The sequence below is a fragment of the Prionailurus viverrinus genome, chromosome B1, assembly GCF_022837055.1.
Source record: "Prionailurus viverrinus isolate Anna chromosome B1, UM_Priviv_1.0, whole genome shotgun sequence".
Lineage (NCBI taxonomy): Eukaryota > Metazoa > Chordata > Mammalia > Carnivora > Felidae > Prionailurus > Prionailurus viverrinus.
Window position 1 is genome coordinate 49,900,894 of NC_062564.1, and position 16,859 is coordinate 49,917,752.

At 40.9% G+C, this 16,859-nt stretch overlaps 1 protein-coding gene across 1 annotated transcript in view; it reads right to left on the reverse strand.

The window, feature by feature from the left end:
- Positions 1-927: 927 nt before the first annotated feature.
- Positions 928-16,859, reverse strand: part of FBXO16 (F-box protein 16) — a 56,988-nt gene continuing 41,056 nt past the window's right edge. Inside the window, exons 8-9 of the mRNA XM_047856549.1 lie at positions 14,127-14,229; positions 928-1,865 (exon numbers count right to left, since the gene is read on the reverse strand). Of these exons, the coding sequence (XP_047712505.1) occupies positions 1,683-1,865; positions 14,127-14,229 (286 nt within the window). The 3' untranslated portion in view covers positions 928-1,682. The remainder of the gene's footprint in view (positions 1,866-14,126; positions 14,230-16,859) is intronic.

The following is a 16,859-nucleotide window of genomic DNA, read 5'->3' on the forward strand; positions in this document are numbered from 1 at the left end:
TACTTCCAAGGCTAAGACAAAAGAGGTGATTCAGAGTCCACCTGTCTCTCTCTTGGGATGCTTATCCTTAGAACCCAACCCCCATGCTAGGTAATCCCAGCCCAAATGAAGAACAACAGTGGCTCCTGCTCTCAGCCCTGGCTGAGTGCCCAGTGGAAGGCTAGCAGGCACTTCCCAACCATGCCCCTACACCATCTTGGAATTGGCTCTTCCATCCCTCTGTTGGGAATACCCAGAGGGTGTTGTGTGGATCAGAGGCAAGTTCTTCCCCAGAACCCTCCCAAACTGCAAACTTATGAGGGGAATAACAGGCTCTTGTTGTAAGTTTGGGTGTGGCTTGTTTTATAGGAATAGGTAACTCAAATACAGCTTAAGATAAAACCACTTGTACTAGACGAGCCCTTCTTTCTCTTGATAGGTCCTTGCCCCAGAGGATTCTGGTTTATATCAGAAGATACTGGGGACATACTCCAGACTGGTCCATTCAAACATATGCCCACAATGTGACTGGATCCTGACATAACCCAGGGGGGCCAGTGGGGCAAAGCAGGGCAGAAGCTGTAGGCCATCCCAGCTACACAGCTGCACCTGACTCCTGGGGGCCGACCATGAGGGCTCAGTCTTCAGGAAGAAGAAATCTTAACTGATAGCCAGCTGCTTTGCCCATGGGAAGAACACAAGGTCTCATCCTGGGTGTGTTTTCCTTCTTCTCTGCCTCAAAGTCCTGTATTAGTGTCACCTTGGGTGGTGCAAATTAATCAAATGTAAGCTGGTCATGTTTTGTCCTACACCAATCATTTGGGCATCCAAACCACTGTATCCTGGGCCATGCTTCCAGACCATGGAATTTGAATGTTTTAAACATTCAAATATGTGTATATTAGTACATGTTATGGTATGCAATATAATAACATAACATGTTCAGCATTGCACGATTGACAAACATTTATTTTTCTATCATTCTGCTTTACTTAGGTAAATTAGTATCTTAGAATGGTAACTTCTGGGACCTTGAAATGGTACATGAGTAGGTGGTTTAGTTTAGAATGTATGACTAATACTTTTGCAGCTAAGTAACATTTTCTGTTTTCCAAATTACTCTTTCGAGCCCACTTACGTTGCTTGACTATCAGTTATAATTCCTTCTTGGGAAATGTAATTCCTTCTTGGGAAACACCCCTCCGACCCACTCCTGGCCACATTTCTCCCCAGGCTTCTTTGTTCTCTGACTTCCAGATAGGTTTGACCAAAGCCAAGCACTGTCAGAGTGTCGAGGGCCAGGGAGTGAGAGGGGTTGGGTCTTCTCCCTCTTCCTTCCCCACTAGGCCTTGGTTTCTGAAGCACCACACAGAATACATCCCGTTGGATGACCCCTCTCCTGTGGCTACAGCTCTTCCTGGGTTCTAGAACAACAGGCCCTTTCCCTTTTGCCTCTTCAAAAGCAGGCCATCCCTGCTAACCTGTGTCCCTTTATCAACCGCATGGTATCTATCATCACATTTATATCTAAGTTTGTAAATATGTCAGCACTTATGCCATGAATACCTTTCACTGAAATACTGTAGAATTCGCTATCCCAAGAAGGTACCTAAGCAGAAAGTTTCTAATAGATGAGCCAAGTAATATCCAACTCTCCAATGTGTAGAGCACCTTGTCATTTCTATCGAAATCCTTTCACAGGTTTAAACTGACTCTGGATCTGGAGCCTGGATGGGTATTGCCTGAAGCCCAGAGTGCCTCTGGAGATGCTGTGTGAGGATTTTTGTTGCTGCTTCGGTGGCTGGGAGCCCTGCCCACCCATGAGGAGACCAGGCGAGATGAGCAGGAACTTGTAGAGCGGGGCTGGGTTCTGCACTCAGGGATATCTAGGGAGGAAAAACACATCGTTCAAGTGACAGCCACCAAAACATCACAGAGGAAGCCATATAATTAAACTTATTTTAATGACACAAAACAGCTTTATCAAATTGTAGGGCTGGATGGGATTTAATGAGACTTCCCAATATGACCACCCTTAACCCCCATGCAATCTTCACCTTGAGCTAATAATAAGTTTGTTAGTCTCCAAAGTGCTTTCACAACCATAATTTCATTTGAACCTCAAGAAAATTCTGCAAGGTAGGTAGGGAGGCATTAGCATCTCCGTTTTACAAATAAATGGAACCGAAGAACAGGCAGTTTACGTGCCAGCCCAAGTTCACAGACCAGAAAGGTATTAGGGCCTGGTTTGGAGACTTGGGACTCTCAGGCCAGGTGACCATAGGTAGAGTTCCCATATTTTCACTCACTACTAATCTGTGCATGCACACATTCGTTCTAAAAAGGCAAAGGCAACATATTTGGTTGACATTCCAACCAAAACTCACAGTGAGAAAGGATATCTCCTGGACATCTGGCCGTGAGCAAGAAAGGGAAGAGGGGAAGATGGGGAGAACAAGAGAAAGAAAGAATATGAGCTGAGCTTGCAAGAGCAGGAGCAATGGAGTCTTGTAAGTTCCCTCTTGCGTTGGCCCCTACTCGGCAGAGAGACACAAGGAGACGGGGGAGGTATGCAGATACTGTAGCCTTCCCTGAATAAAATCCTGATCCCACAAGACTCCATATTCAGCTGGCATGGCCCAGCCATCAGATGGTTTGTTATATCCCTCTCATGCTCTGCTGGGTATGTTTGCAGCAGAGTTTCTGTTAATCTGGGAGTAATCCTACTTTAGACTTTGACAAATCAAAAATTGCTTCAGCCAAGGCGCCTGGGTGGCTCAGTTGGTTGAGCGTCTGACTTTGGCTCAGGTCATGATCTCATGGTTTGTGGGCTCGAACCCCCAGTCGGGTTCTGTGCTGACAGCTGGGAGCCTGGAGCCTGCTCTTGATTCTGTGTCTCGCTCTCTCTCTGCCCTTCCCCCACTCATGCTCTGTCTCTGTCTCTCTCAAAAATAAATACACAAAAAAAGAAATTGATTTAGCCAATGACTGCTGTCTCCTGTTCTCTTCTCCAGGGAACCAGGTCCCTCATTATTCCACAAAGATGCCCCACATTGTCTGGTCTTGCCTCACACCCTACACTAACTAGCCTCATGCACTCTATTCCTTCTCCTCATCTAGGCTATCCTTCAAGGTCTGCCTTCTCCAAGAAGCTTGAGTGTCTTAACCCTCAGGGATTTCTGCCTCAGCTGGATTCCTGAAGCCATTATTTTTGAGACCTCAGACTTTGCATTAAACATATGTTCTTGGACATTTGTATTCATTCCTGGATGTAATTATTTGTGCCCTGATGGGACTGCAAACTTCCTGAGAGCAAAGCTGGAATCTTACATTTCAGTGAATCTATGGGTTCCTGCCTATAGGAGATCCATACATTTTTGTTGATAATTTTTCTGGAAAAAAGTAGGTAAAACTGGAATTAAATGTAGTAAGTTGTTAGACTTGGAGAGGAAAAAGGGGAAGAAAAGGGAGTAGGTAATCTTCCCTCTTTTGCAGCTTTCAGTGTTGTTTTAAGAGCAATGGAGAATAAGCATTTTCAGTGTTGTTCTAAGATCAACATAAAGTAAGAGAACAGAGGTGTTCCTTTCTGCTATTTTAGTGACAATGAAGATAAAAATAATACTTGTTGAATGAAAAAAAAAGGACTAGTTCTCTGGGATACAAGAATGGGCTAGTCACACCTCACCTGTAACAGTTTCAAATTTAATCCTATTACTCTGCAAAGCTTATTTATCACTGCATTTGAGGATCTTCTTTCTCCTAAGTCCCCGGGGGAAAGTTCACATGCTGAGGCAGGCTCCTCTCAAGCTCTCCTTTTTAGCCAAGGCAGGTCCCAGGGATTCACTTCCCCATACCCACCATCCCCCCCACCCTTGGTAATTGTCATTGCCTATCCAGACTGTTGGGTTCCTCTTTCCTCTAAGATTGGCTCTAGAAAGATGGTCTCCATACATCCACCCTTTCTTTCTGTCCCTGAAAACAAGTTCATAGACCCTCTTCATTTTAAGGCTTTAATTTCCATCATTGCAAGAGAAAAGATAAGATTTAAGGGGAAAACATGAGGAAGTTACATAAAGGGTATAAATCTGACAGTCTTGTACCTTGATCCACAGCATCTGATGATCTGGTTAAAATAACTGGCAATGTGTTTTATACCAACATTGGTTATAAGATAATAGAAGAATACACATTGGTCTCTGCTCCATGTTCCTGACATAGGGCTCCTCAAACCCTTATAATTTCCTGAGTGATAAGAGCACTAGAAGCATCTTTTGTTTTGTTGAGGGGACTCTGGATGGGCTCCTGGATGGGGACTGGTCACCAGAAGGGCCAAGCCATGATTAGAAGCTTAGAATTTTCAGCCCCATTGACCATCCTCCAGAGAGGGGAGAGGAGCTAGAAATGGAGTTAATAATTGATTGTGCCTTGGTGCCAAAGCCTCCACAAGAATCCCAAATGGATGAAGTTGCTCTTACAAACAATGTTGTTATAAATTATCTTTACTTACGTGCAGGTCCATCTGCTGTAGCCTTTCCTCAGTCTATTCCCATGAAGAGGGAGGGAATCAGCTACTGATCTTTCTCAACTCACAATGGGGTTATGTCCCGATAAACACACCATGAATTGAAAATATTGTAAGTAAAAAATGCATTTAATACACCTAACTTACCGACCATGATAGATAGCTCAACCTAGCCTACCTTACACATGCTCAGAACTCTTACATTAGCCTACAGTTGGGCAAAATCATCAAACACACAGCCTATTTTATAATAAAGTGTGGAATAGCTTGTATAATGTATTGAATTTTTTAAAAAAGTGAGAAACAGAATGGTTGTGTGGATACAGAATGGTTGTAACTATCAGCTGTTTACCCTCGTGATTGTGTGGCCGACTGGGAGCTGTGACTCCCCGGCCTGCATCGCAAGAGAGTGTTGTACTACATACTGCCAGCCTGGGAAAAGATCAAAATCCCAAACTCAAAGTATGGTTTCTACTGAATATGAATCACCTTTCACCATTGTAAAGTTGATGGTTAATCCTAAGTCAAACCATTCAAAGCCAGGGACCATCTATCATTTAAATACATTTTTCTTGCTGGTTGAACTTACTGTTCTCTTTTCTTTTCTCTACACCCTACATGCGATACTGCTGGAACCTATGACTCCGAGGTCAAGAGCATGTGCTCTACCAACTAAGCCAGCTGGGAGCCCCTTACTGTTCTTTTTCTAGAGATATTTACCCAACAATATTTCTTAAAAATTTTTTTTTTAATTTTCTTTTTATGTTTATTCATTTTTGAAAGAGAGAGACGGAGCACAAGCAGGGGTGGGGCGGAGAGAGAGGGACACACAGAATCTGAAGCAGGCTCCAGGCTCTGAGCTGTCAGCACAGAGTCCTACACAGGGCTCAAACTCACAAACTGTGAGACCATGACCTGAGCTGAAGCTGGACGCTCAACTGACTGAGCCACCCAGGTGCCCCTACCCAATAATATTTCTATGTCTCGTCAGCCTGTCTTTAAAAGGGAAGACATTTATATGTAAAGGCCATGCTTTACATAACAGAAGTCTTCAGGGTTCTGTTCTTGTCCCACTTCCTAGGCAATCAGTACCTACATCTTCAATTGCTGGTTTTATATCTCTTGCCCCGCTGTCCCTCCTGAGCTCTTGGCTCATAAATTCAGCTCTCTTCTGAATATGCACACTGGTACTCCTACAGGTCTCTCGCACCTAGCATGTCCTGCTGCATTTCCAGTCTCAGTGATGGGTGGTATGAGCATTAACACAACTGTCCAATCCAGATACCTAGGAGTTACCCCTTCCTTGATTGGAAGCTTTCCCCCTCCAGCCTGTAAGCCCCTGGAGGGCAGGGACTGTATCTTATTATGGTTGTATCCCTAATGCCCACCCTTGTACCTGTAAATATTTGTTGGATAAATGAATAAATATATGAATGGTTTTTCCTCTTTCATTTCAGGGCAATGGCTGAAAGCACCTTGCAGGTGGACTTAGAAGTAGAGATAGAAAATTCCTATCTTCAGACTGGATGGTCATTTTATTGGGCACAGAAGAGTGAGAATGGGGAGAGGCTATGGAGCTGAGTGACCCAAGAAAGGGTAGGACCTTATAGGAGGCTATGACCCAAGAAGGGCTATCAACCCAGGAACAAGCAGCTTGAATTGTGTATAGCAGCTTGAATATACTTCTGGGTGTCACTCCCCACTTCAATTTTGTTTTCTGGTTCTCCATTCACATTATCTGCAGAAACTTGCAAATGATCATTGATACAAACAACACCACTGGATAAAACCAGGGATCATTTAAGAGAATAGACTAGGTAAGGAGTGTCTAGATATGGAAAACAGATAGATATAGTAACCATAATGACAGCCCCTGCTGTGTGTCAATCATCCTTCTAGAAATACCAGTAAAAACAATTGCACATATCTGACTGCCTTGTGCTATGTCATACCTTTATTATTTCATTTAATCTTCCCAAGCCTGTGATATGGTAAAGAAAGGTAAGGAAGAAAGGTAAACAATCTTCACTCCGTAGGAGACCCTATCCACCTTTCTCTTTTACAAAAATCTACACTCAACACTTTCTTATGACATCCAGTTCAAGAGTAATGTGGTAATACTACGTATAAACATGGAATATTGTATTTGAAAATAATAAAGTCAGAAGTATTTTGTTTTAGTCATATAAATACAGCTTCAACTCACTCTTAGAAATTGTCTCAGCATAGGATATGGGTTGAGCAATAAGTAAGGGTCACTGGTGGGGACAAAGGTTCAGAGGACAGAGAAGGTGGCTGAGGAGTGCTCGCCTGAGAGGGGTTTCCTTCTGGGAAGAAAGTCTTAGAGTCCTGGATGCTTAATCTCCAGAATGGAGCTGCTTCCTGGATTTTTCAATCTGAGAATTCTGTGAGATGGCTCCCTGCTGTCCTCCTGCCTGCTTAGGATCCCAGATTGCTGCTCAGAGCCGTGTGGTCACCCTTCCAGGGGGCCCATGCTTTGGTCAACACTATGAAGAGGGTGTTCCCTTTTTGTCCTTGCTCACTCTGCTTCCGTGAGAAACAGAGGGAGGGTGTTAGGGAAAAATCATCAACAGAGTTTTAAAGAAGTCACAGGCTTGTCTTTGCTCTTGGTTTATCTTTTAAGGAACCTTGGGGTAGAGCTGTGAGCTGTGGAGGAAGACTAAGCAACCCCTAGGCAGGGTTTTGAAATTTAAATCCAAGACTATGTGATGGCACCATTCAGTCTCCCAAGTGAAGTAAGGTAGGGGTGTGTTGCAAAATGTGCATAGGCCTTAAAGTTCCAATGGTTGTTTGTTAGTAATGATTGTGAACTCGGATTTCAAAACAGCCATGTCTTAGAAAATTGGCTTCTAATGTAGTTTGTGGTGAAATGCTATATTACTAAATGTTATACAACACCCAAATATATATACTACATACATATATGTATGTGTTCATTCACATATAAATGTGTGTATGTATGAATGTGTGTGTATATATATATACATACGTGTGTGTGTGTATATATATATTGCTACAGTCTAAATATTTAGTGAGGGGCGCCTAGGTGGCTCAATCAGTTAAGTGTCTGACTTCAGCTCAGGTCATGATCTCGCAGTCCATGGGTTGGAGCCCCTCATGGGGCTCTGTGCTAACAGCTCAGAGACTGGAGCCTATTTCAGATTCTGTGTCTCCCTCTCTGCCCCTCTCTGATTGGCGCTCTGTCTGTCTCTCAAAAATAAACAAACATTAAAAAAATTTTTTTAAATAAAAATAAATATTCAGTAAAAGAGAAGCAGGTAGAGTCACTCTTGTTGGAAATGCCAGGGTAATTTATTATGCAAAGCATCACAAAGAAGATAACAAGACAGAACAAGAAAACTATGCTCTTTTAGAGGCAAAGGATAAATGCAAAGACTCTAAGTAGTGGTCCTTCCTGAGAGTTAATTTTGCCCCCAGGATTCTTAGCAATTAGGCCCTTTCTTCTCATAGGCATCAAAAATTAACAACAACCAATATTGTAATTAGTAAGCAGAGGAGCACAGGTAGCACAGAATTCACAGTATTGAGTTCAACACACATGCACAGTTCAGTCTGAGTGTGGAATAAAAGACCCAATGTCGCTGAGGAGGGAATACATGTATGTATGTGCAGGGGCAGACTGTACAGAGACCATGCAGGAAAAAAAATAGGTAGCTCACATTTCAGCCGCTATGGATGCAATCACTTTTCACATAGTGGAAACCATGGGGGAAAGAAAAGACAAAGCTAAAACTGAAGGCAAGTAAAAGTACAGGCGAGAAAGAGAAGCTTATTCCATGGGGGGGGGGGGGGGGAGCCTGCTGCCAATGTCCCTTGGCTGCTGCCTGACCTCTCTGCAGCTTTCACCATCAGTGCTCTCTCTCTCTCCTGCAGCCTCAGGCAGTGACCTGGTGGGATTTTGATACTGGTAATTGCTATTACCTACACCAGCTGCTACTTACTGAATACTTATTTGAGCTAGGCACTACTAAATGCCTTATACCCCCTCTGCTAACTCTGTGAGGTTAGTGTCATTACTAACTCCGTTTTACAGATGAGGAAACAGAACCTCCCAGAGGTTAATAATTGACCCAAATCACTGAGCTACTAAAACTGGTGCCATGGGCCACCTGGCTGGCTCAGTTGGTAGAGCATGAGACTCTTGATCTCTCGGGGTCACGAGTTCAAGCCTATGTTGGGTCTGGAGCTTTTAAAAAAATAAATAAAATAGGGGCACCTGGGTGGCTCAGTCAGTTGAGTGGTTGAGCATCCAACTCCGGATTTCTGCTCCAGTAGGGTCATGATCTCACAGTTCAAGGGTTCGGGTCTGCTTAGGATTCTCTGTCTCCCTCTCTGCCCCTCCCCCCACCAAAATAAATAAACATTTAAAAAACAAATAGATAAAATTGTGGTATCAGGCATTGAACCTAGGCTGTTTGAGTCCCAAATCTATACTCTTGGTCAGCAAAGTGAAAGATAATATGGTATTTCTTTTTAAGTTTATTTAATACTCTACACCCAACATGGGGCTTGAACTCATGATCTGGATATCAAGAGTCTCATGTTCTTCCAACTGAGCCAGCCAGGTGCCCCGCAAGATAAGATGGTATTTAATGAGAGAGAACACAAACAAGTATTGAATACCTAAGATACACCTGGCATTTAGTCCGGACAATAATCCTACAAGGGAGGAATCATTATTCCCATTTTACAGATGAAGAAATAGAGGCTCAGAAAGGTTTGATCACTCACTTATCCAAAATTGTGCCATTTGGTAAAAGAACTCTGGTCTCTCTGACCACAAAGCCCATATTCTTTCTTACTCTGTATTCCAAATGGAACTCTCATGAGTTTCACTGATTGAGCTAAATAATTAAAGATCTCTCCTGTTGAGATTTCTAATTCTGCCCATCCAAACCAAATAAACAAACACCTGGGGAAGTCATCAGACTTTGAAAGAAGTCTATTAAAGACTGCCTGTAAGGAAACCACTGCATAGGTTTGTTTCGTAAATACTTCTGTTACAGTTAATTGTATTTTCTGAAGTTCAAAGAAAAGGAGAGGAGAGAGAAACCAGTTTCCATTGGTTTATAATCAGAACTCACCAGTGTGATTGATTCTTTCTGGTATTCTATGCAAAGTCACTTTAGTCACAGCTGTGTCCCTCCGGCATCAGAAGAAAGCAGGGAATAAATGTGCAGGGGACTGTGGGGTTCTGCAGCTCCAGGCTTTAGTTAGACAGGAATGGACTTTAAAGATGTTGGGATCCAAACTCTCATTTTATAAATGGGAAAATGAAAACTCAAAGGTTGAGTGACTGCTAGTTAATTGTAGAGCAGAGGCCAGAAAACTGGCTTTCCTGATTCTTAAGCCATTGTTCTTTCACGACAAGAATCAGCTATCACTTTGGAGTATATTCTTTTTTCCTCCTCTTCTGATTCAGAGAGGGGATGAAAAAAAGGTGACAAAGCCTACAGAAGCATTTAAAAGATCAGGACACTAAAAACCAAGTTAGCTTGGAAAGCGTTGGAAGGTAACTGCAGAAGCTTGAATTAGCAGAGTACAGAAAAAGATAAGGTCTTATCTAAAGCAATTAGAGTAAGCAGGCAATTAAAGGCTTTTTTGTTACTAGCATTTAGGTGAATGGTCTGAAACAGCAAACTTTTTGAAATCCGTAGTCAGATCAGAACCTAGAAAGTGAGGACTTCTCTGATCGCCAAGAAAAAGCAGTGTGAGCTAAAAGGTACTTAATGTTTTTAAACTTAACTTGGTAGGAAAAAGAAAAAAAAATGACATGAAACAAGATGTCAGCTGGGGTCCTCTCAGTCTACCTCCAGGTCCCAGGAAGTCCAAAGACCACCCTTCAGTTTTTGTTAATTGTCCCAGGAGGTTTTGTTTTTCCTGTCTTCTAGACTTCCGAGATCTTGCTTCCATGTGTAAATTGAGAATTTACTGTAGAGATGGAAGGCGGGGTTTACATCTCAGTAACAGCAAATAAATTCAGATCTGAATGGGTCCTGGCCTCACTTCCCGACCTGTCTCAGCACCTGGCTGGCTCTTTCTCCACCACTTCTCTCCCTCCTCCCAAGCTGGAAGAGAAACAACAAACTTCCTCTAATCTCCGGCAGAGCAGGTTTCCCTTTCTCTGGAGACCAGGTGCCTGTAACATCCAAGCCCTCAAGGTGGCATCCCTCCCCACAAGCTCATCAAAGCTTTCCCCCAAGGAGACAGCTCCCTCTTTCCCCTTCCTGAACAGGCATTGTAGGTCTGGCTGTTAAGATTTGGAGAAAAAAAAAAAAAAGAAATTCCCATGTCTTTATACAAGATGGAAAATTTTCTTAAGATAGTACTTGCTGGGGTCCCTGGGTGGCTCAGGCAGTTGGGTGGCTCTTGATTTGGCTCAGGTCATGATCTCATAGTTCTTGGGTTTGAGCCCCGTGTTAAGCCCCATGTCTGGCTCTGTGCTGAAGGCTCTAAACCCATTTGGGATTCCCTCTCTCTGCCCTTCCCCTGCTTGCTCCCATGCACACGCGCACGCTCGCGCTCTCTCTCACTCTCAAAATAAATAAATAAACTTAAAAAAAATTTTTTTTAAAAAGATAGTACTTGCTGTACTGTGGCGTTTATATATTTAAATTGCTTTGTTCTTTATGAAATTTTAATAACTAAGAGCAACGGACATTTCTTTATATAATTTTAATAAACAATATTCAAAATTATAAAGCATTAGTGTTCAGACCTAGGCTTTATTCCCATCTTCTATCAATGATTCACACCAGAAGGGGTTAAATGAAGCAGCTGTAAAGAGGCAGCTTTAGAATTGAAAGCCATACGTGGAAATCAGGTACCCTTTAAATGGGCAGGTTTTGAAAACTCAAGTCTAATAAATAATACAAAACATCACAAGTTCACAGTAATACATGTGGATTTGAAACTGTTTCCCTAAGCAGGTTTCTCTTTTTGGAGACATTTCTCATATTTGAAAACTATAAATCGTGACAGACAAAAAGTGAAGAAGACGGGTCTCAGTAGCCTCATGGCCACGATCCTGGAGAGATGACTTAAGGAATATTTTCTGTATTCTCTTATACTCCCAAACTTTGTTCTGTTTCAACCCTTCCATTCCACAAAGCTCTACCTTTTCCAAGTATCCAAGTATTTTCTGCTTACAGGGGCAAGAAAGACTCAGTGTTCAGGTGTCAGGTACCTGCTGGGCAGAGCTTTGTGGGCCTGTCCTTCTCATCCTCGCCTAATAATATGTTCCCGAGTTCTGCCTGCTCCCGTTTCTCTAGTTCCTCCTGAAATCTTCCTACATACACCTATCTTAATGATGTGAGACCTTTCTATCAAATGAACACAGGGTTCCCTCTGCTGCAATTGCATGGGGCTTTGTCCACCACCCTCTCCATAGTGGCAATTCTCAGAGTTTTCCTTGCTTCTCTCCTTCTGTACCCTAATTTAATTTCTTCAAAACCCATTTCCTCTTCTCTATGGTCCCACATCCAGCATTTCCAAAATTTGCACAATCGCCTTGCATCACTTAGGAGGTTGCTTATTTCCTCTGAGCTACGTGGCCCACTGAGAGAGCAAACTGCCACTGCCTGGAGAGGGGGAAACCTTAGCCACACGCAGCCTCGTGGCCCAAACGGCCAGATCAGACTGAGAAAAAGATCCTAGCACACTTTTGGAGGGTTTAATTGTGCTTTCTGCTCCTTATCAAAAGTACGAAGCATAAATAGTGATTATAATTAGTACATTTACATAAACAACACAAGTAGATCACTACCATTGCACACTTCATTTTATTAATAGCTTCGTTGTTCTCCATCATTGTTTAATTTGCCCTGGTTTCCCTTCCAGCTTTAATTAGCACAACTTTTAAAGTTTATAAATATAATGAATTTTTTAACTTAAGCAAGCCCCTCTAGTGTGTGACAGATGGTTAATGTCAAAAGCCCATGGGGAAGGCTTCTGTTTAGCCTTTGATTTTGTTTTGTTTTTTAGGCCAGAGAAATGTTTGACTGTGCTGATAATTTGTAAGCATACATCAACCATCAACTTTTATGTGCTTTAAATTCCTGGCTCTCCCCTGGATTTCTCTTCTACTCCTGGCCCAGAAGGGGCCGGGAAACCAGGCAGAAGCATGCCTAAATGGCCTATGTGATAAGCCTCATAAAGTTATTTTTCTCAATTAATGGTTTTCATTGACAATTTTACTGCTCTGCTTTCAGCTTCCTCATTCCCTTGGGCATCTGTACATATGTCTGTGATAAGCCTCATCCAGTCCAACAAAATTGGCCCCTCAGAATACAGACTGCCCTATTTTTAAAAAAGCTCATTTTATAAAAGCTCTCTCTTTTTTTTTTGAAACATAACACTTGAAAATACATTTAAACAGAAAGTAATAGAGCTTTAAAAGAGAGCTATAAAAGTGATTTATTCACGAGTACATACTTATTCCTCTCCCAATTGACATCCACTTTACATTAATTTTCCTTGCGTGTGTATCCTCAGCTTTTTTTCCCTAAATCTTTACTGCTAAAATGAACTTTTTATTCCATCCTTATTCTCTTCTACTTTGCTCCAAAGACTCATACGGGCTGAGAGAGATCCACTGGGGGTACAGAACCACAATTTGGGAAACTCTGCTCTGAAATAATAATGTTCCCTAATCACAATCACTGACTTTATTAGGTAGTCAATTAGCTATTTTTTAACTGGGGAAAGAAAAATTCCTAATTCATTTTTTCTGAAGTTACTTCAAATGCACTTTTATAATCATGCCCCACTGGGAGCAGGAAAGCATACCTTTTTCTTAGGTCAGTGGAACCTTCACTCTATAAGGAAATAATCTATAGAGACCCCCCACCCCCAACAGACTCACAGCAGAAGAAAGAACCAATGATAATTGTGCTCCCTTTATATTGTATACTTTCAAAGCAGATTCATCCATTTCACTTCATCCAGTCTATTTTTTATTTTTTATTTTTTTAGCAGATAAGAAAATAGAGGTGTAGAGTCTCATGGTAATAAAAGCTACAGGGGTGCCTGGGTGGCTCAGTTGGTTAAGCGTCCAACTTTGGCTCAGGTCATGATTGTGGGTTCAAGCCCTGTGTTGGGCTGGTGCTGACAGCTCGGAACCTGGAGCCTGCTCTTGATTCTATGTCTCTCTGTTTCTTTCCCTCTCTCTCTCTCTCTCTCAAAAATAAACACTTAAAAAATTAAAAATAAATAAATAAATAAAAGGTACAGCACAGGGATTATAGGCACTGATATTATGATAGCGTTGTGTGGTGTCATCAGATGGTAGCTACAACTTGTGGTGAGCAAAGCTTAACATATAGAGATGTTAAATCACTCCTTTATACACCTGAAATTAATGCAGCATTGTATGTCAACTATACTCAAAAAATTTTTAAATAGAACCTAAGAGAAATTAAATAAAAGATGTCTTTAAGGTCACACAGCTTGTCAGAGACCAGAATTTAAACCACCACTTGATGATTCTGATTAAAAAAAACAAATTTAGTTTCACAAATAGGATTCAAGATCCAGCAATCTTCACAAATGTTATGTTGGGGAAGCTTTTGTAAGCAATACTTACCAGTGACTGTGCTTTCCTTAGTTTAGATCTATCCTGCAATTTATTTTTCTTATCATGTGACTGTCGGCTGAAATCTGGGTTCATTTCATGTCTTTTCCTCCTTCTGTAAATTAGAAATCATTGGAAAATTACAAACAATCATTTTAAATTTGCATGGCTATTTGTCTGTTTGATTTTGTTGTTCCTATGATTTAAATGATTGTTTTCACTCAAGTGGAAATGGGCCAAATGTAGATCATAAGAGAACTGGTTGAATAAACTCTGATGCATCCACACAATGGAGTACCATGAGCTATAAAAAGTAAGGCAGGGTAATTCTACATACAACTGTGGAGTGATCACCAGGATATATTGTTACATGAAAAAAGAAAGGTGGGGGTGCGTGGGTGGATCAGTTGGTTAAGCTTCTGACTTAGGTCAGGTCATGATCTTGTAGTTCATGGGTTTGAGCCCTATGTCAGGCTCTGTGCTGACAGCTCAGCGCCTGGAGTCTGCTTTGGATTCTGTGTGTGTCTCTCTCTGCCCCTCCCCTGCTCACACTCTGTCTCTCTCTCTCTCAAAAATAAATAAACATTAAAAATGTTAAAAAAAAAAGAAAGGTGAATAAAGTGGTATGTTTATTTCAAAAATGCCTGTGTGTATTTGCTTAAATTTTTTTAAATGGAAGGACGACACCATAACATCTTGAAAAATGGTTACCTATAAGTAGGATCCCTATGTGATCCAATCAAGAACAAAGAACAGGGGGCGCCTGGGTGGCGCAGTCGGTTAAGCGTCTGACTTCAGCCAGGTCACGATCTCGCGGTCCATGAGTTCGAGCCCTGCGTCGGGCTCTGGGCTGATGGCTCGGAGCCTGGAGCCTGTTTCCGATTCTGTGTCTCCCTCTCTCTCTGCCCCTCCCCCGTTCATGCTCTGTCTCTCTCTGTCCCAAAAATAAATAAAAACGTTAAAAAAAAAAAATTTATAAAAAAAAAAAAAAGAACAAAGAACAGTATGGAGGGGTAGGAACAGAAGCTAGACTTCTCCAAATATACTTTGTTTTATATATTTGACTTTGGAACCATCTCAATTTTTCTCAAAATTATAAAATAAAACAAAGGAAGAAAATCCCTAAAATCTAAGAACAAATAAAGAAACAACCTTGTCTATGGAGTTAGTGGCATTATTACACATGGAGGAATTAGTTAGTTCATGGGACTTTAACACAGTAATTTGTCCGCATATTCTTTGTAGTATTCTACTAAGAACTAAGGACAAAAATACAGGCAAAGAAATCTTAAACTGTTTTTTAGTAATCCTATTGTTTGTATTAATATTAGTATTGGTTTTCTAAAACTATCATATATATTAGGATAAAGTAGGGATCAGCAAACTGCAGCCCAGAGGTGAACTCTGGCCCAATGCCTATTTTTGTAAATAAAGTTATATGGGGACATAGTCATGCTTATATTTTTTTTGCATCTTGTCTTTGACTGTTTTCAGACTACAATGGCAAAGTCGAACAGTTGTGACAGAGATATATCCTGTAAAGCGTTTATTCTCTGGCACTTTCCAAAAAAGTCTGCCTGAAGTAATGGATCTAAGCAATGATCCTCAATAGCCACTAACATCACAAAAAAAGAGACAACCGGAGATTTGCACCTCATGATGGAAGTACATGATCCTATCTCCTCAAGCCTCTAGCTCTGACCACCAGTATGGCCAAGTACAGGAGACAGAGGGACATGCCAAGCTGCACGTTGGGAGTACAATCAGCAAAATCAGAATGTGAGAAGCTCTACAGAATAAATAGCCTGATTTCTATAACAAACAAATTGCAAGGGGAGAAAAAAAGGACAGAGGATAAGCCTATAGATCCAAAAAAAGAAAAAAGCAAAAAAAAGATTTAAGTGACACATGGACTAAGTACAATATGCAAACCTTATATGGAAGCTGATTAAACAAACCAACTGTTTAAAAATACCTTTTATGAGACAAAGATACCTCAAAACTGGCTTGATATTTGATTTATTATGAAATCATCCATGGATTTAGATGTGATATGAAATACCACAATTTCAACATATATTGAGATATATATGAATGAAATAATACAACCTTTAGATTTGTCTTCAAAGTAACCTGGGGAAAGGGAAGAAGGGGTGAGGGATAAAGGAAACCAGATTGGTCATGAGTTCAAAACTGTTAATGCTAGCTGATGGTTAGAAGTGGTTGTATTTTGATATTTGAATATCCAGTATAAAAATTTTTATTTACAAAGTCCAGCTTTGCTCAAATATTTCTTGTTGCTTAGTTTTCAAAAATGTCCCCCAACTTTTAATTAAGAACTTTTGAATATAAAGAACATTTGAAAGAATAGCACACTGATTACCCATATACTCTCCAACTAGATTCAACAATTACTAACATTTTGATATTTTTGCTTTATCCTTCTCTCTATATAGATACATATATATAGATACACACATCATGTATATATGTATGTGTGTATATATATGTATGTATGCATTTTTCCCATACTGTAAGAAAATAAATTACAGACACTTCACCCCTAAATACTTCAGTACTCATCTCCTCAGAGAGTATTTGCCTACCTAACCACATTAGTGTCATCATACTTTGGAAAATGAATGGTAATTCTTTAATATCATTTAATATTCAATTCATATTCAAATTTCTGCAATTGTTCCAAGAATGTCTTCTATAATCTTTTTTTTTTTAATGTTTATTTAT